We start from the raw sequence: 19,803 nt of genomic DNA, 5'->3' as shown, positions 1-19,803 counted from the left end.
TTAGGCAGCATCCCCCATAAAACAAAGCCACCACCACCAGCCCCAGAACATAGTCCTCGATCTGTCCCCCCAAGGGGACTTAATGCGGTTGGACAGACGAAAAATTACAGTTGGATAGACCCCAGAAAAACAGCAGAGAAGATTCGACCTTCAAATTTCGTATGGAACGAGGTCGCTGGCGGAAAACGATAATAAGTTTTCTTTCTCCCTCAATAGTGAAAACCCCGACGGTATAATAGAGAACGTATATAATCGTTCCTTTTCTGAAGCGAAAATGTGGAGAAATCTGATGTTGTCCCGCATAAAAATGATGCGAACGTGTTTTGATACCCTTGATTTTCGTTTCTGTAACCCCGTTTTTCTTTCATCTCTCACTCTTATTAGAGATAGATAGATAGATGTCTGGTGGTGAATGAACATCTTAGAGGAAAACTTCGCATCCTTCCTTGAGGGGATGGGGTCCATGGATGGAAAAACGAAACTGGGTCGAGTCTTCCCCTCGAATGGAGAAAACGGGTCCGAAGTTCCGGATTATAAAAGCGATGGTCACTGGTTTCCTTAGTGGGTCAACGTGTCAATCTCGAATGCGTCAAGGTCGGCCTATGCTCTCTGTGCGAAGGTAAGTTCGATTTCGAATTTGTCTATTGATTATATTGCTTTAAAAAAAAAAAGTTTCGTCTGTGTGTGTGTGTGGGGTAGGCCCGGTAGGTGGAGGTAAACTATCCGTGGAGATGGACCGGAACTGTGTGCGGGGTTGTTGGGAATTCCATTTGGATGAGATCAGTGAAAGTTACGCTGGGCGTTCGAGAATAACATCAGTATGGATTCGTTTTTGGTACGTCACCATACTCTACACCAGTGTTTCCCAAAGTGGGCAATTTCGCTCCGGGGACCGATAGAAGCTATGGGTATAACATGGGATCCTATGGGTTTGCTTGAGTTGGGGGGCGTTGAGAGAAAAAAAAAATTCTGAAGAAGGGGCGATGGAACAAAAAGTTTGAGAAACTGTTCTGCACTTGATAGATAGACTAACTGCTCTACGCACGTTCGATAAGGCTCATGGCCACCTTTTCAAACGCAGGGCCCATTCACGGGATGGTTAATTTTCACCGACATTACATTAGCAAACGCAGGGTTCTTTGGCGGGACGCGTAGTTTCCGTTGAGATTCCTCACCAAAAAATCTGGCCATCATTTATCCAGCGTGTGAAACAGCCACTGCCTCGTTTGGTCCTGTTTAACCATGCTATGCCACTGCTTTGACTGTTGTTTTGAATCGAGTATACAGCGTGTGAGTCCATGTTCCACCCACTGTGAAAAATCAATGCCAGAAGTCTTCAAGGTTATGACTCAATACCGACGAATTTTCATTTAAAAAAAGTGTCGGTTCGAACACGCACACACTCATTTCGCTTTCGATCAAACTTGACCAACCCCGGCAGCCATCTTGCGCAAAAGCTTTTTTCATTTCCAATTTCTCATGGAGAATATTTTTGGAAACCCTTACCATTAATAGGATGCTCAACTACCTCCAGCAACGTCAATCTGCGATTTTCCGTGACAATACCAACGACTTTTTTTTAATGATTTCCAAGGTGGAGGCCTAAACCGGGCACCCAGAATGCTCTTCTTTTTTTTTCATTGGATGTGCAGGCATTTTCGAAATAACTGCCCCATCCCAAACTTGAAACGACGCCAAAAGATAAACTACAAACCTCTTTGTGATCTAAGTCAGTGATGCGCAAACCGAGGGTCGCGCACCACTGGGGGGGGGGGGGGGAGTCGCGAGCGATTCTCCAAAATAAAAACTTTTTTTTATTTAAAAATATGGCAAAACTAAAGAATGCCTTTATTCAGCTGAGCTAATCACCGTACAATGTAATTTCCTCAAATTCTACTCGCACAATAATCAATGTATCGGCTCCGTCGTGCCAGAATCACCAATGTGCAATATCCTTGCAAAAAAAAATTAACGTGGGGAATGACGTTTGAATGTTTACTCTACCCATGTTACTCTATGGAAGTTATTTTCCTAAGATGTTTTGTAACATGTGTTTCAATAAGGACACGTGCGTTTCAGGCACAACTTAGATAGCCAAACAAAGTATCCAAACAGCTAATAAAAAACGGGGGAAATTTGTACATACGTGCTTCTGACATGCGCGGACAGTATCAAGTTTTCACATGGTGACTTGGAGAGAATCACCGATTTCTCAAAATTGTACATTTCTTAAAAATGAAAAATACCGAATATATAATGATAAGTAATATGTGAATATGCGGGGGAAAATTTGTCTACCTTTTTTATCAACAATTTTTTCTTAATGGTCGATTTCAAGCGTAGAATCATTTTGAAATTGGGGACGATTCTTTCTTAATCACCCTGTATACGAAAATCAAGGACCGTACACTCTCGCTACACTTTCATCCTGCATAAGGGCCACTAAGTACATCAAAACACAAAGTAATCTATGATATTACAAAAAAAATTAATTATGTTTGGACCAGGGGCGTAGCCAGAAATTTCGTTCGGGGGGGGGGGGGACCAAAGTGACAGAACAATGGATTTGGCCATCTTTTTCCCTTTTTTCGGTCATTTTCTCACATTTCGGGGGGGGACCAGACCCCCAAGTCCCCCCCCCCCCTGGCAACGCCCTTGGTTTGGACGCCAATATCGCCTAGTTAAAATCGAAAACAAGCGTTCGGGACAGCACATGTGTACTGGCAAAAAAATCGAAATGTCCCGGCAAATCGGGACATATGGTCACCTTATGTAGGAGTCGCTGACAAATTTTTTTGGTCAAAAGGGGGTTCGTGTTTCAAAAAGTTTCGTAACCACTGCTCCAAGTCACAGGTTTTCAAAAAAAAACCATACTTCTAAATGACTACGTATAATTGTCTGAAAACCTAACTAAAATAAATTCTGAATTAATGGAAAGACAATTTTTTAGAATGAATGAAAATTCAGAATCAATCCAAGGGCGGATATACGGGGGGCGGGGCACGCCCCCCAGCTTCAAAGGTGAAGTCGACTGATCTAATGTATATATGTATAGATGAGCTGAAATCATCATCGTCGTGCCCCCAGCAATAATGACAACGTCCCCCAGACTTCCAAGTCTATCTCCGCCTATGAATCAATCAAAGAAATTATTTCAGAATAAACCAAAGAAATTATTTCAGAATAAACCAAAGAAATTATTTCAGAATAAACCAAAGAAATTATTTCAGAATAAACCAAAGAAATTATTTCAGAATAAACCAAAGAAATTATTTCAGAATAAACCAAAGAAATTATTTCAGAATAAACCAAAGAAATTATTTCAGAATCTTCAGGAAAATCAGAATTACCCAAAGATATCATTTCAGAAGGATTATTCAAAATTAATCAGAGGAATTATTTTTAAATCAATTGAAGAAATTATTTCTAAATCATTTGCAATTTCAATCGCAATGAAAATTCAGAATTAATCTAAGAAATGATTTTAGAATCGCAATGAAAATTCAGAATTAATCTAAGAAATGATTTTAGAATCGCAATGAAAATTCAGAATTAATCTAAGAAATGATTTTAGAATCGCAATGAAAATTCAGAATTAATCTAAGAAATGATTTCAGAATTAATCTAAGAAATGATTTCAGAATTAATCTAAGAAATGATTTCAGAATTAATCTAAGAAATGATTTCAGAATTAATCTAAGAAATGATTTCAGAATCGCAATGAAAATTCAGAATTAATCTAAGAAATGATTTTAGAATCGCAATGAAAATTCAGAATTAATCTAAGAAATGATTTTAGAATCGCAATGAAAATTCAGAATTAATCTAAGAAATGATTTCAGAATTAATCTAAGAAATGATTTCAGAATTAATCTAAGAAATGATTTCAGAATTAATCTAAGAAATGATTTCAGAATTAATCTAAGAAATGATTTCAGAATTAATCTAAGAAATGATTCCAGAATCGCAATGAAAATTCAGAATTAATCTAAGAAATGGTTTCAGAATTAATGTAAGAAATGATTTCAGAATTAATCCAAGAAATGATTTCAGAATTAATATAAGAAATGATTCAGAATCTAAGAAATGATTTCAGAATCGCAATGAAAATTCAGAATTAATCTAAGAAATGATTTCAGAATCGCAATGAAAATTCAGAATTAATCTAAGAAATGATTTCAGAATTAATATAAGAAATGATTTCAGAATTTCAATGAAAATTCAGAATTAATCTAAGAAATGATTTCAGAATTAATATAAGAAATGATTTCAGAATTAATTTAAGAAATGATTTCAGAATTTCAATGAAAATTCAGAATTAATCTAAGAAATGATTTCAGAATTAATCTAAGAAATGATTTCAGAATTAATCTAAGAAATGATTTCAGAATTAATCTATGAAATGATTTCAGAATTAATCTAAGAAATGATTTCAGAATCGCAATGAAAATTCAGAATTAATCTAAGAAATGGTTTCAGAATTAATCTAAGAAATGATTTCAGAATTAATCCAAGAAATGATTTCAGAATTAATATAAGAAATGATTCAGAATCTAAGAAATGATTTCAGAATCGCAATGAAAATTCAGAATTAATCTAAGAAATGATTTCAGAATCGCAATGAAAATTCAGAATTAATCTAAGAAATGATTCAGAATCTAAGAAATGATTTCAGAATCGCAATGAAAATTCAGAATTAATCTAAGAAATGATTTCAGAATCGCAATGAAAATTCAGAATTAATCTAAGAAATGATTTCAGAATCGCAATGAAAATTCAGAATTAATCTAAGAAATGATTTCAGAATCGCAATGAAAATTCAGAATTAATCTAAGAAATGATTTCAGAATTAATATAAGAAATGATTTCAGAATTAATATAAGAAATGATTTCAGAATTAATATAAGAAATGATTTCAGAATTAATATAAGAAATGATTTCAGAATCAATATAAGAAATGATTTCAGAATTAATATAAGAAATGATTTCAGAATTAATCTAAGAAATGATTTCAGAATCGCAATGAAAATTCAGAATTAATCTAAGAAATGATTTCAGAATCGCAATGAAAATTCAGAATTAATCTAAGAAATGATTTCAGAATCGCAATGAAAATTCAGAATTAATCTAAGAAATGATTTCAGAATCGCAATGAAAATTCAGAATTAATCTAAGAAATGATTTCAGAATTAATATAAGAAATGATTTCAGAATTAATATAAGAAATGATTTCAGAATTAATATAAGAAATGATTTCAGAATTAATATAAGAAATGATTTCAGAATTAATATAAGAAATGATTTCAGAATTAATATAAGAAATGATTTCAGAATTAATATAAGAAATGATTTCAGAATTAATATAAGAAATGATTTCAGAATTAATATAAGAAATGATTTCAGAATTAATATAAGAAATGATTTCAGAATTAATCTAAGAAATGATTTCAGAATTTCAATGAAAATCAAAAGGAATGATTTCAGAATTTTAAGAAGTTTTAGAATATCGTAATGGAAAATTCAGGATCAACGGAAGCTTTTTTAGTAACTTTCGTTCCCTGTTTGATCCGGGATCTGCGCCCAGGGTCCCAGTGACCCGCCCAACCGTTACAAGACAACCCTGCTCGTGGTGCGGGGGGGGGGGGGAAGATCATGAATAATTCACAATCTCACATGGAAACCGATCGGCACACATACCGGGCCAACTGCATCAAAAGTGATCGATCAGCCCGCGGGCAATAAATGCCTCAATAAAGGAAAGAGTCATCGTCTCTCTCAGAAAACCGAAACAAGTTTCTGTTTCTGTTCGTCTGGGCAAAAACAAAAAAGGAAAGAAGGTCAAGGTGCCCATTGGAGTTCGTCGAACCCTTCGAGAGAGAGAGAGAAGCGAGGGCTCTTTCGGTGACGGTCACGCAGCTGTAATGAAACGCTCACGTAACATAACATAACGCTTACGGCATGTCAATTAGTGGGGGTTCTTAACGCAATCCGTTATCTGGAACTGGACTTCCCGAGAACCCTTTAAATATTCATATCTTCGCTGATTATGCGGCCTTAAATTAGGCGATGGTTCCGGTGGATTAGGCCAAGGCCTCGCCGACATTATCATCGGCGTTCTCGCCCGTTTGCGGAACCGACCTCATGTACAGCTGTGGAGTCCAAAACTTCCGTAATGCAACAAACCCCTTCTATGGAAGTACAGTGCAACTTCGGTTAACGAGCTTAATTCGTTCCGCCAACGTGCTCGTTATCCGAATAGCTCGTTATTCGAATCAAACAAACTTCCCCCATAGGAAATAATAGGAACTCGGATAATTCGTTCCACATCTATTCATTCGTATAAAAATGACTAATAAAAAAACGGCATTCAATCAATAATCAAACACAATAATAATTATACGCAATTCGATAAGATATGCAAAATGTAAATAACGTCATAAATAAACATACAAAATACAATAATGTTTACAAATTAATTTATTCCATGAGACGAGAGAGAGGATTACTATCGTTTGGAACAGCGGTTCTCAGCCGGGGCTCCGTGTGCACTTCCCAGGGGCTCCGCGGCCACTCGAGGATAATAAAATAAATCAATAAATTTCATAATTAAACAAAAAAAAAGTGGCCTAAAGGGGGTATTGCCTACACTAAAAGCTAAATAATACACTAAAACGGGCTCCTCGAGTTAAACAGGGCTCCGCCATACAAATTATACACTGAAAAGGGCTCCGCTAGTCAAAAAAAGTTGAGAACCGCTGGTTTAGAACATTGTTTCCCAACCTTTTTTGTCCCATCTCGCCCCCTTCTTCAGAAATTTTCATCTCCCATCGCCTCCCCCCCCCCCTTAACGCAATGTAACCCATAGGATCCTATGTTATACCCGTAGCTTCCACCGCCTCCCTGGAACTTTCCATCGCTCCCAAGGGGGGCGTTAACGCCCACGCTGGGAATCACTGATTTAGGACGATTTAAAGACTCACATTGTTGTTTGCAAACGTATTCGCGCGTTTTGCTTGAATTTCGGAAAAAGAACCTTATCCAATGACACTTGCTTTTGCCTCTTTTTTTAGGATTTCTGGGAAATGGGAAATTGCAGTGTTCGTTGGAGAGATTGCACATTGCTTGCACATTGCTACAGCTTTATTTGGGTGGTTCTTTTTCTACAGAGGTTTGCACAGGTTTCCACACATTCTACACATCTCTCTAATCTCATTTTATGTGAGGAAATACTTACTTCTGTCTTCCTCAGCTGAGATAACTTCCATAAACTCTTGCTGGTGCGTTCATGAGAGACCCATCACTTTATATACCGTAAACTTCTAGACATTTTCCATCACCAGTTCTTGAATGTCATCCTCATGCACCTGCAGTCCATGGTTTTCCCCAAGCACATAATCTCTTCTACAAGTAGTGGCTCTTGTTCATGAGCAAACCCTCCTCAAAGTCACGTTCAATAATACAATCACCCCACAGTTTTCTCCAAGTAAAATGTAAAAAAATCTTCGAGCGCATGTACGCATAGCTGCAATGCTACATGTAGTTCCGCATCGTAAATATTCACACTCTCGCACGCGTGTTAATTTTCCGAGTGAGGCACGCTTACCAGAGAGACTTTAGGGGAGCATATTACCCACAATTCCATAACACATGTGTGGGCGAAAGCAAAAAAAAACCATCAGCCCAGTTGTGATGACGTGAAAATAAATAAAACAAATAGCAAAATTTTTGCACGTAATGCAATTCATCGCTCGTAAACAGAGTCGCCTAAATGGGCCATTTTGGGCCCGAAGGTGGAAGCTAAATGTAAATTCTTGCACGGGGCACAGTAACGGCTGGTTACGGCACTCGGCGTACGTACCTGTTTGAAAGGCGTAAGAAGACTGCGTATCCCCTAAAGATGAAGTAGCCCGTGTGTCCACAAAAATGAAATAGCTTGTGTATCCCTAGAAATGCGTAAGAAGCCGGCGTATCCGTGGAAAAATGATTCTTCACAGCTTAAGCCCGGTGGGGTCACCAAGAGCACTCGTGGCTCTCGAGCAAGTCTATGTCCCTCTGTGCAGGGGCGTAGCCAGAAATTTCGTTCGGGGGGGGGGCCACTTTCATTTTGGGGGGGGGGACCAAACCTGACAAAACAATGGATTTGGCCATCTTTTAACCTTTTTTCGGTCATTTTCTCACATTTCGGGGGGGGGGGACCAGACCCCCAAGTCCCCCCCCCCCCTCGCTACGCCCTTGCCTCTGTGAGTATGGTCTCCAAAACCTGGCAGCATACTCCAATCCAGGACGCACCCACTAAACAACGGAAAAGTAGAAGGATCACTTTGGGACAACGCGAACAGACGTTCTTAAGAATGAAACCGAGCATTTTCTATTCGATTTTTTTTGACCCGCCGCCTAACAATGTTCAGGGTTTTCTGAACATTATTCAGCGGAAATGGGAAAGCCTTATCAATGACTCATGCTCTCTGAACACGAAGCGTGCGAAGCCTACATATTTCCAAAGATGCTCAAAAACCCTGCGTATCCCCTACGAAATGCTTAACAGGTAGACGCATCCGCAGAAATGCAACAAAAAAGTTACGTACTCTTATAAAAAATGCGTTGAAGGCTTAGGGCCCGTTCAAGTATTACGTCATCATCGATGGAGGGGAAGGGGGTTCCCGATTTGCAAACTTTGGATGACAAGTGTGGGGGGGGGGGTTTGGATAATGCTTACGTCATCAACCACGATTTATGAAAGTATGAAATCTTTTTAATGACATCTTACTCGGTGCCCCAAAAACGAGAAAAACCTTTCGATGGTTTGTGGGCAATTGAAGTGACATCCCTCCTATTCATGAGCGCCCTACTGAGCCACTTTAGTGATCTCTAAATTTTTCGCGGATCTAAGTGCTCTGGAACTGCGCCACGCATCACTCAAGTGATCCGTAATTACATGCAACGGATCACTTAAATAATCTCAGAATGTGCCGCGGGTAACATGGGTTACACATAACCGCGGGAACCGCACTGGGGGGGGGACCACTTAAGTGCTCTAAAACTACGTCACATGTCACTCAAGGGATCTCTAAATTTGTCACGGAGCGCTCAAGTGGCCGCTTATTTGCTCTGGAATTGTACCACGGGACACTTAAGCGATCTGTAAATTTGCCGCTTAGTTCATTTTTACAAAATTAGGTTTGAGGAGGGCGGGCCGCATCAGATGACCCATAGGGCCATATTTGGTCCACGGGCCTTTATGCGATTTATCATTATATGGCTTAGAGCAGTGTTTCTTAAACTTTTTTTGCCCGTGGCCCCCTTTGAACCACGTGTTTTTTTCTCGTGGCTCCCATGTCTCATGCTCCCATGCTCCCCCCAGAACCTTCGACGAAGATTCTGGGTAAAGCAAGATCCTTTATACGTATTGGATTTTTCAGTGAATTTATACTGAACGAAAATTTTGCAAATAAGATTGACCTCCAGACCCACTGGCCTAGAATTTATTGAGCTCCCCGCTAGTCCGAGTTCTAGATTCAGAGCCGTTTCAACATCATGGGCCCCCTAGGTAAAGTGATGCTATGGTAGTCCCAGTGCCGTCTTAACGCATGGGTCCACCGGGCACGGCCCGGAGGCCTCAAGAGAAGTGGGGCCTCACAAAAATGTGATCCGGCTAAAATTTTCTAGAATTTACCAAGTACTAGAAAAAGGACTTGGCCTGGGGGCCGATGATGCTCTTAAGACGGCCCTGGGTAGTCTCACACTCAAGTGGAAATAAACAGCCTACATATTCCCTACTTATTTTCAAAATTTATTGTACTATACAAAATATCATGAAGTGGGGTCACTTATGGACATGAGACCCCCCCCCCCCTCAAAGAGTGGGACTGACAGAGCTGCAGCCCGTGGATGGGGGGAAGGGAACCCGATATGGTTTTCATCATTTTTTGTTTTTTCACACTGTAAACTTGATATACAGGGGCCTGCGAAAAACCCCCATCCTAGGGAACCTGCTGCAGAATGTAGGCGTGGAGGCCCGGGTGGGTCCATGCCCTAAAATGGCCCTGGTTTCATGGGTAGTTCCGTTGGATCCTGTAAGGGTCCGGTCAGTAATATAAAAGCTTTATTTCTTCATTTCTTCACACCTTAATTTTTCTTCTCAGTTCTCTGGAGCCCTCCGAACCACCTGTCACGGACCCCTTTCTCAATTTTCTTCCGCGGCTCTCCCCCTTCAAGTGTCCCAGTACCACTAGGGGGGTTCTTATGGGGGTTTCAATGCAAAAAATATACAGTATTTTGCATTGAAAAAAATACATTTTCGATCGTGGGGGGGGGGGGGGGCACGAGCCCCGCTATGCGCCTCCTCTTCCCCCCTGTTACGTCTCTGATCCCACCAATATGCGTTAGGTTTCAGACGGGCAGAGCTGATGACGAATTTTGCTGAAAGGGGGGGTCAAAAATGGCTGCAACTTTGCTGACGTAATACTTGAACGGTCCCTTATTACGCAACTTCTTGGAATGCGCAGATCACATACGTCACCTTTGAAGTGCGTAGAAGACCCACGCAATGCTGGGAAAGCGTAGAAAGCACAGCAAAACATAGTGAATCCAGGGGCCGACGACGCTACTGCATTTGGCAACGACAGGGGGTCGATGGAAGTCTCGGGGTGGGGGGGCCTATCTTTCTTTCTCAGTTTATACATGAGCTGAATGGACGAGTTAAACGCTTACGACGGGAACATTCATAAAAGTGCAACCTGGTTGCCCTCGGTTCACCAGGCATGGGGCCCATCCGGGCACGGCACGGGGCCTCATGAAAACGAGGTCTGGTTGAAATTTTCGAGATCAGTCATGTAAATTGATGGGTAGGCATTTTTAAACAGGTTGAGGGCCTCAGAAGAATCATTCTGCCCGGGAGGGGGGGGGGCACACATTGCTCTTAAGACGGCCCTTGGTTCACGAGGGACCCCCGTAATAGCATTTATTACGCAATTAACGTTGAGCACCATCTTGAACATCAAATGTGGTTTTTGATACTCTCATAATGATTTGCGTGTCCCGTTTCCAGAGATGCAAGGCTCACGGATAGCGACGTTGTTACTGGTGGCGGCCATCTTGTCGGCGAGTTCCCTGTTGGTCCGGACGCAAGGTGACGATGGACGAACGGGAGGAGCCAGTGGTGGCGACCCGCTGGACCTGTGGTCGGCCCTGCTGTCGCCAACCGAGTCCAGGCAACTCCTGCCGTCGCAGTTCTCGTTGGCGGCCACGAGGTTCATAGTTATGCTGCCGTTTCTGCCGCTGCTGTTCGCGGTGCCCGGGGCCACTGCCATAGCGATGCCTCTTGCCATGGCGATGCAGGTGAGTATCTGATGTACTTGACTGAGCTACACCAAGCGCGGATCCGGGGGGGGGGGCGATCGCTCCTCCCAAGTACCGAATAATATGGGGGGAGGGGAAAATTGTGTGTCCCATAAAATACGGGATGTCACAATTCGCATCTCCCGACACACAGTGCCGTTTAACGCATGGGCCCACCCGGGCACGGTCCGGGAGGCCTCAAGAGAAAAGGGGTCTTAGAAAAACCAGAAGTAGCTGAATTTTTCGGGAATTTGCCAGGTAGAGCCTCGGAAAAATCACTTGGCCCGGGGGCCCATGATGCTCTTAAGACGGCCCTGCCGACACATCGTCCCGGACCCGCGCCTGAGCTAAATACCAACTACCCGACTTACGAATACGATCCGTTTCGAACATGGTATAGAAGTTGAAATCACGCCAATTCGGTGATAACTCACGAATTTTTCCACTGATACCTTCAATATCACTGTTTTCCCCGAAGCCTTCAAAATAGTTAACGGTACTTTCTTTAAAAACCACTTCTTGTCCATTGGGGCCCAAATCTTGGTCTAAGGGGCTCCCACTTCGTCCTATCTATATGCTATATTACGAATTGGCACAAGCAAGCTCAAACAAACGCAGCTCTGCATAGGGCGAGAATTAGCCTCTTTTTCTCCCAGCGGTAGGGCCGTCTGGATGCATGAGGAGCCCATCCGGGTACGGTTTGGAGGCCCCAGGTGCACAGGGAGGGCCCCCGTGATAATGAGATTTGTCACTATGATTTTTAGAAAGTAAGCATGTGAATTATTAGGCTGGTGCTTTCAACAAAGTAGAATGCACTAGGTCACATTTCGCCCGAGGACCAAAACGCTTAAAGCGAACCCGGGAATGACCCCACATTCTAGATGGCAATGACCCGTGGCCCTTTGAATATCCCTGGGTCCGAAGCAAGGGCGTAGCGGGGGGGGGGACTTGGGGGTCTGGTCCCCACCCCCCGAAATGTGAGAAAATGACCGAAAAAAGGGAAAAAGATGGCCAAATCCATTGTTCTGTCACTTTGGTCCCTCCCCCCCCCGAACGAAATTTCTGGCTACGCCCCTGGTCCGAAGGGAGTCCGTACGAGATCCAGGTTGAGAAACATAGGCGCAGATGGAGCACATGAATAAATCTTATGCAGTATATATATCCCTCAAAAACACGTGAAAACGGGACGAAGATGGGAAGAGCAGGAAGAGTCTAGTTCTGGTCAAGTAATTTCTGGAAAATGTCGCCTAGTTCGATCATAGAGGAAGGGGAGGATTCGCCAATTATTTCGGGCTGTAACTCGAAAAGTCTGTAAGTCGGAGGATGGCTGTATTTGGTTCAAAACTGACAAATGTTTCCGTTCTGCTGAAGAATAAAATTTCTTTTCAATACGGTTACTACTATGTCCCGTATTTTATTTGCCGCCTTTTGAGGAACATTCCGGTGATTTGGCGTATTTTAGGCGTCCCGTCGTTTTTCGAACGTCCCGTTTTTCAATGAGGCTTACTTGAATTGCCGTTGGAATAAAATTTCTAGAACGTGCGTCGGGTAATTATGTATCTCGTATTTTACGGGACATTCTGTTAATTTGGTGTATTTTTAGCCGACCTGAACGTTTTAAACGTCCCCCCCCCCACAATTTTTTTTTCAGGAGGCTTACGAGTAAATTATCATTGGAATGAAATTTCTTAATTTGTATGTAGTCACGATATGTCCCGTTTTACGGGACATTCTGCTCATTCAGCTTATGTATAACCTCCCCGAATATTTTGAACGCCCTGTTCTTTCAGTCAGGCTTACTTGAATTCTCATTGGAATAACACACATATTTTACATGTGTATAGAGTAACCATATGTCCCTTATTTCACGGGATATTCAAGTGATTTAGTGTATTTTTAGCCGTCTCGATCATTTTAAACGTCCCGTTATTTTTCAACGAGGCGTACTTGAATTATCATTGGAATAAAATGTATTAAACGCATATAGCATAACTATATGTAATTTATTTTACGGGACATTAGTGTGTTTTTAGCTGTCCCAAACGTTTTAAGCGTCCCGTTTTTTTTTCCATGAAACTTACTTGAATTTTCACTGGGCCATCTTCAGCATACTGATTTGCATTTTTCCCCTCCAGGACAGGCTGAAAACTATAATACCAAACATGCCAAATCTTTTCTCGAGGCCACCACCTTCCGGGGGCATCGTCGTGGATGGTCCCGGCACGACGACGAAGGCGCCCAATAGATACCTCTTCAAGCGATCTCTGGACGAGCCCGAACTGGAAGCGGAAGAGCCGGAGCCGAAACCATCCGTGGAAAAACGCCAACGACCGAGATCGTTGCCACCGAAAGCCAGCGAGTTCATGTGGCACGCGGCCCACGAGATGTTCAAGCTGGGAGTCGGGGTCTTGTACCAACGGGACGAGGACATCGAGCAGCTCATGAGCGACGAGCCCGACTGCCGGAGACAGTCGGTATGCAGGTTCCAGCAGACCTACAACCCGAGGATCAGCAACAGGCTCCGCGCCATGATGGACACTCTGAGGTACGTTAAAATGGGTCCCGCAATGGCGCATTAACAGTGAATTTCTTGCCAAATCAAATGCCTTATAAATAAGACCGCTATAAGTCCCGTATTTTAAGTGAAATCCTACTAATTCAGACTGGATTTCTTTTATCTGTCCCGTTTTTTCTCCAACGAAGTTTATTTGCATTTTCAATGGCCCATCTTCAGTCAATCGCAAATAATTTCCTGTCAAATAAAATTTTTCCCACACTTCCCGTATTTATTATACGTCCCGTATTTTCAGCGAAGCTTGCTTGAATTCTCAATGGCCCATCAGCAATGAGTAAGAAGAAAAAATTTTCTTATACAAAGTGTCCCGTATTATTTGTATTTTCCCGTACATTCGGCTGCGTAATTTGTTCTAAATGTCCCGTTTTTTTTCCCAACAAACATTACTTAATTACCCACCGACAGTGAAACATTTGTAATCTCCTACCAAGTAAAAAAAAATATGTTTTTAGGGTCAGCATATAGGTTCTCTATTTTACGGGATAATCCGATAGTTTTTTAACTGTCTGGATTATTTGTTTACTGTCCCGTTTTTTTTTAAACGAAGCTCACTGGTATTTTCAGTGGCCCATAGACAGTGAATAATACGTAATCTCCGGTCAAATGGATTTAGGGTTACTACATATCCCGTATTTTACGGCGCATTCCAGTATATTACGGGATGGTTGAATGTCTGGATTTTATTTATACGTCCCGTTTCTTTCGGCAAAACTTTCTCGTCATTTTAATGACCTACTAATTGAATCACACATAATCTCCTGATGATTAAAATGTCTTACACACAGGGTTACTACACGTTCAAATTTCACGGGACATTCAGATATTTCTGCTTTTGTTGATACGTCCCGTTTTTCTTTCAACAAAGCTTACTTAAATTCTCGATGACCAATCGACCGTAAATCACGCATAATCGCCTGCTGAGTAAAATTTTCAATATACAGATTATAAGATTTCCATATGTCCCGTATTTCTGAATAACTAAACTATTTTGAATGTACCGTTTTTTCAACGGAGCTCACTTGAATTGCGTGCAGCCCATCGACAGTGAACCAGACGTATAATCTCCTGACAAATTAAAATTCCCTGTATGTCCCGTATTTTACCGTATTTTTTCTGTCCGGCTTACTTCAATTCTGAATGGTCCATTGAGGCAGTGAAAGAAAATCCCACGTAATCTTTTGCCAAACAAATTTATTGCTACGTATTTTACTCCGTATTTTACTGGTATTACGGTATTTCACCAGATTTTTGACTTCCCCGATTTTTTATAAATTTTTTTATATCCATTAACAACTTCACCGCTTACCATGCAAATGTCCCGTTTTTATATGAAACAAATATGGTCAACTTACTCATACCGGTTTTGTTCTGTCTATTTGTACAGGTTGGAAAACAAGGTGGATAAGCTCAATCTTTCGTCGATGACCTCGAATATCCTGAAGGATGCTCTGAAAGCATCACGGGCTGGACTCTCCGGTCAAGACTGTGCCAGAATGTACTCGAAGTGCTCTATCACAGTTCCGCCGAAATAACGTGATGACATGATTTTTTAGCATTAACCTGAAAGTACACATTTACCAAGTACGTATTAAACTGTCGCGTGCACCCTGGGTTCGTTCATGAGATGCACGAACACTTCAGACGTGCGCATTCCCGACGAAAGCTGGCTTCGATCCGACCACGTGACCGCGAGTATATATATATATATATATAGTCTGAACATCACCGGATGGTGGTGGCGTCATCTGTCGCGGTACAGAGCAGTATGGTTTAGACCAGGAGGTGGACAACTCTCTTCTGTTCGCGGGCCGACATAATGGTCAGCTATAGCGTCGCGGGCCGCATCGGTGGTGCAACTTCGGTGTATAAGCCGCTCCATTATTAATTGAATTAATTAAACCCAGATAGTTCAAATAATGATCACAAATGTAATTTTTACACGGTACTTTTACCACGTCGCGGGCCGCACAAAATCACTTCACGGGCCAGCTGCTGGCCACCCCTGGTTTAAGAGACCATAGTTTCCCAAAAACTTTTTATTCCATCGCCTCCCCTTCTCCAGAAGTTTTTATCTCTCATCGCCCCCAATTCAAGTCACCCCATAGGATCATATGTTAAATCCGTATCTTCTATCGACCCCTGGAATATTCCATCGCCCACCAATATTGCCCACTTTGGGAAACACCGGTTTAGACCGTTACGAAGCATTCTGTGGATATCATTCGCCAGATTCATAGAACGTTTTGGAAGTATATATTAATTTGAAGTGTAACAAAAATATATATAATGACGTGTTGTACAGTATTAGCATGTAATCGATTATTAAAACGTTGATCGTTGAAAAAGACTATGTGTGGATTTTCTCCATTGTGTAATTTACATGTCTTAGGGGGTCATTAAAGTATTACGTCAGCACCGAGGGGGTTTCTGATTTGCTGACTTTTGATGAGGGGGGGTTTGAAGGTTGCTTGCGTGATCAACCACCCTTTTTTGAAGATACGAAATATTTTAAGCTGCTGACGAAATTTTGTTGACAAGGGGGGAAGGGGAATCAGTGTTTTGCTGACTTTTGTTGACTAGGGGGGGAAGGGGACAGTGTTTTGCTGACAAGGGGGGAAGGGGGGTGTTTTAAGGTTTCTTACGTCATCAACCACCCTTTTTTGAAGATACGAAATATTTTAAGCTGCTGACGAAATTTTGCTGACAAGGGGGGAAGGGGAATCAGTGTTTTGCTGACTTTTGTTGACAAGGGGGGAAGGGGAATCAGTGTTTTGCTGACTTTTGTTGACTAGGGGGGAAGGGGATCAGTGTTTTGCTGACTTTTGTTGACAAGGGGGGAAGGGGATCAGTGTTTTGCTGACTTTTGTTGACTAAGGGGGAAGGGGATCAGTGTTTTGCTGACAAGGGGGGAAGGGGGGGGGGTGTTTTAAGGTTTCTTACGTCATCAACCACCCTTTTTTGAAGATACGAAATATTTTAAGCTGCTGACGAAATTTTGTTGACAAGGGGGGAAGGGGAATCAGTGTTTTGCTGACTTTTGTTGACTAGGGGGGAAGGGGACAGTGTTTTGCTGACAAGGGGGGAAGGGGGGTGTTTTAAGGTTTCTTACGTCATCAACCACCCTTTTTTGAAGATACGAAATATTTTAAGCTGCTGACGAAATTTTGCTGACAAGGGGGGAAGGGGAATCAGTGTTTTGCTGACTTTTGTTGACAAGGGGGGAAGGGGAATCAGTGTTTTGCTGACTTTTGTTGACAAGGGGGGAAGGGGATCAGTGTTTTGCTGACTTTTGTTGACTAAGGGGGAAGGGGATCAGTGTTTTGCTGACAAGGGGGGAAGGGGGGGGGGTGTTTTAAGGTTTCTTACGTCATCAACCACCCTTTTTTGAAGATACGAAATATTTTAAGCTGCTGACGAAATTTTGTTGACAAGGGGGGAAGGGGAATCAGTGTTTTGCTGACTTTTGTTGACTAGGGGGGAAGGGGAATCAGTGTTTTGCTGACTTTTGTTGACTAGGGGGGGAAGGGGACAGTGTTTTGCTGACAAGGGGGGAAGGGGGGTGTTTTAAGGTTTCTTACGTCATCAACCACCCTTTTTTGAAGATACGAAATATTTTAAGCTGCTGACGAAATTTTGCTGACAAGGGGGGGAAGGGGAATCAGTGTTTTGCTGACTTTTGTTGACTAGGGGGGAAGGGGATCAGTGTTTTGCTGACTTTTGTTGACAAGGGGGGAAGGGGATCAGTGTTTTGCTGACTTTTGTTGACTAAGGGGGAAGGGGATCATTGTTTTGCTGACAAGGGGGGAAGGGGGGGGTGTTTTAAGGTTTCTTACGTCATCAACCACCCTTTTTTGAAGATACGAAATATTTTAAGCTGCTGACGAAATTTTGTTGACAAGGGGGGAAGGGGAATCAGTGTTTTGCTGACTTTTGTTGACAAGGGGGGAAGGGGAATCAGTGTTTTGCTGACTTTTGTTGACAAGGGGGGAAGGGGAATCAGTGTTTTGCTGACTTTTGTTGACAAGGGGGGAAGGGGATCAGTGTTTTGCTGACTTTTGTTGACTAAGGGGGAAGGGGATCAGTGTTTTGCTGACAAGGGGGGAAGGGGGGGGGGTGTTTTAAGGTTTCTTACGTCATCAACCACCCTTTTTTGAAGATACGAAATATTTTAAGCTGCTGACGAAATTTTGTTGACAAGGGGGGAAGGGGAATCAGTGTTTTGCTGACTTTTGTTGACAAGGGGGGAAGGGGAATCAGTGTTTTGCTGACTTTTGTTGACTAGGGGGGGAAGGGGACAGTGTTTTGCTGACAAGGGGGGAAGGGGGGTGTTTTAAGGTTTCTTACGTCATCAACCACCCTTTTTTGAAGATACGAAATATTTTAAGCTGCTGACGAAATTTTGCTGACAAGGGGGGGAAGGGGAATCAGTGTTTTGCTGACTTTTGTTGACTAGGGGGGAAGGGGATCAGTGTTTTGCTGACTTTTGTTGACAAGGGGGGAAGGGGATCAGTGTTTTGCTGACTTTTGTTGACTAAGGGGGAAGGGGATCAGTGTTTTGCTGACAAGGGGGGAAGGGGGGGGGGTGTTTTAAGGTTTCTTACGTCATCAACCACCCTTTTTTGAAGATACGAAATATTTTAAGCTGCTGACGAAATTTTGTTGACAAGGGGGGAAGGGGAATCAGTGTTTTGCTGACTTTTGTTGACTAGGGGGGAAGGGGACAGTGTTTTGCTGACAAGGGGGGAAGGGGGGTGTTTTAAGGTTTCTTACGTCATCAACCACCCTTTTTTGAAGATACGAAATATTTTAAGCTGCTGACGAAATTTTGCTGACAAGGGGGGAAGGGGAATCAGTGTTTTGCTGACTTTTGTTGACAAGGGGGGAAGGGGAATCAGTGTTTTGCTGACTTTTGTTGACAAGGGGGGAAGGGGATCAGTGTTTTGCTGACTTTTGTTGACTAAGGGGGAAGGGGATCAGTGTTTTGCTGACAAGGGGGGAAGGGGGGGGGTGTTTTAAGGTTTCTTACGTCATCAACCACCCTTTTTTGAAGATACGAAATATTTTAAGCTGCTGACGAAATTTTGTTGACAAGGGGGGAAGGGGAATCAGTGTTTTGCTGACTTTTGTTGACTAGGGGGGGAAGGGGACAGTGTTTTGCTGACAAGGGGGGAAGGGGGGTGTTTTAAGGTTTCTTACGTCATCAACCACCCTTTTTTGAAGATACGAAATATTTTAAGCTGCTGACGAAATTTTGTTGACAAGGGGGGAAGGGGAATCAGTGTTTTGCTGACTTTTGTTGACTAGGGGGGGAAGGGGACAGTGTTTTGCTGACAAGGGGGGAAGGGGGGTGTTTTAAGGTTTCTTACGTCATCAACCACCCTTTTTTGAAGATACGAAATATTTTAAGCTGCTGACGAAATTTTGCTGACAAGGGGGGGAAGGGGAATCAGTGTTTTGCTGACTTTTGTTGACAAGGGTGGAAGGGGAATCAGTGTTTTGCTGACTTTTGTTGACAAGGGGGGAAGGGGATCAGTGTTTCGCTGACTTTTGTTGACAAAGGGGAAGGGGATCAGTGTTTTGCTGACTTTTGTTGACTAAGGGGGGAAGGGGATCAGTGTTTTGCTCACTTTTGTTGACTAGGGGGGAAGGGGATCAGTGTCTTGCTGACTTTTGTTAACTAGGGGGGAAGGGGAATCAGTGTTTTGCTGACTTTTGTTGACTAGGGGGGGAAGGGGACAGTGTTTTGCTGACAAGGGGGGAAGGGGGGTGTTTTAAGGTTTCTTACGTCATCAACCACCCTTTTTTGAAGATACGAAATATTTTAAGCTGCTGACGAAATTTTGCTGACAAGGGGGGGAAGGGGAATCAGTGTTTTGCTGACTTTTGTTGAC

At 42.4% G+C, this 19,803-nt stretch overlaps 1 protein-coding gene across 1 annotated transcript; it reads left to right on the top strand.

The window, feature by feature from the left end:
• The first annotated feature begins 468 nt into the window (after positions 1-468).
• LOC149070766 (uncharacterized) lies at positions 469-16,259 on the top strand. Its single transcript, XM_089248653.1, has 4 exons — positions 469-619; positions 11,048-11,337; positions 13,473-13,882; positions 15,297-16,259. The coding sequence occupies exons 2-4, from the start codon at positions 11,050-11,052 to the stop codon at positions 15,442-15,444; spliced, it is 846 nt and encodes a 281-aa protein (XP_089104779.1). The 5' UTR covers positions 469-619; positions 11,048-11,049; the 3' UTR covers positions 15,445-16,259.
• The last annotated feature ends 3,544 nt before the right edge of the window (positions 16,260-19,803 follow it).

Source organism: Pholcus phalangioides, unplaced genomic scaffold (assembly GCF_987345545.1).
Source record: "Pholcus phalangioides strain wild (caught in Gottingen) unplaced genomic scaffold, Ppha-v1.0 ptg000020l_1, whole genome shotgun sequence".
Lineage (NCBI taxonomy): Eukaryota > Metazoa > Arthropoda > Arachnida > Araneae > Pholcidae > Pholcus > Pholcus phalangioides.
The sequence above is the reverse complement of the archived record's forward strand: the minus strand, read 5'-3'. Positions and strand labels throughout refer to the sequence as shown.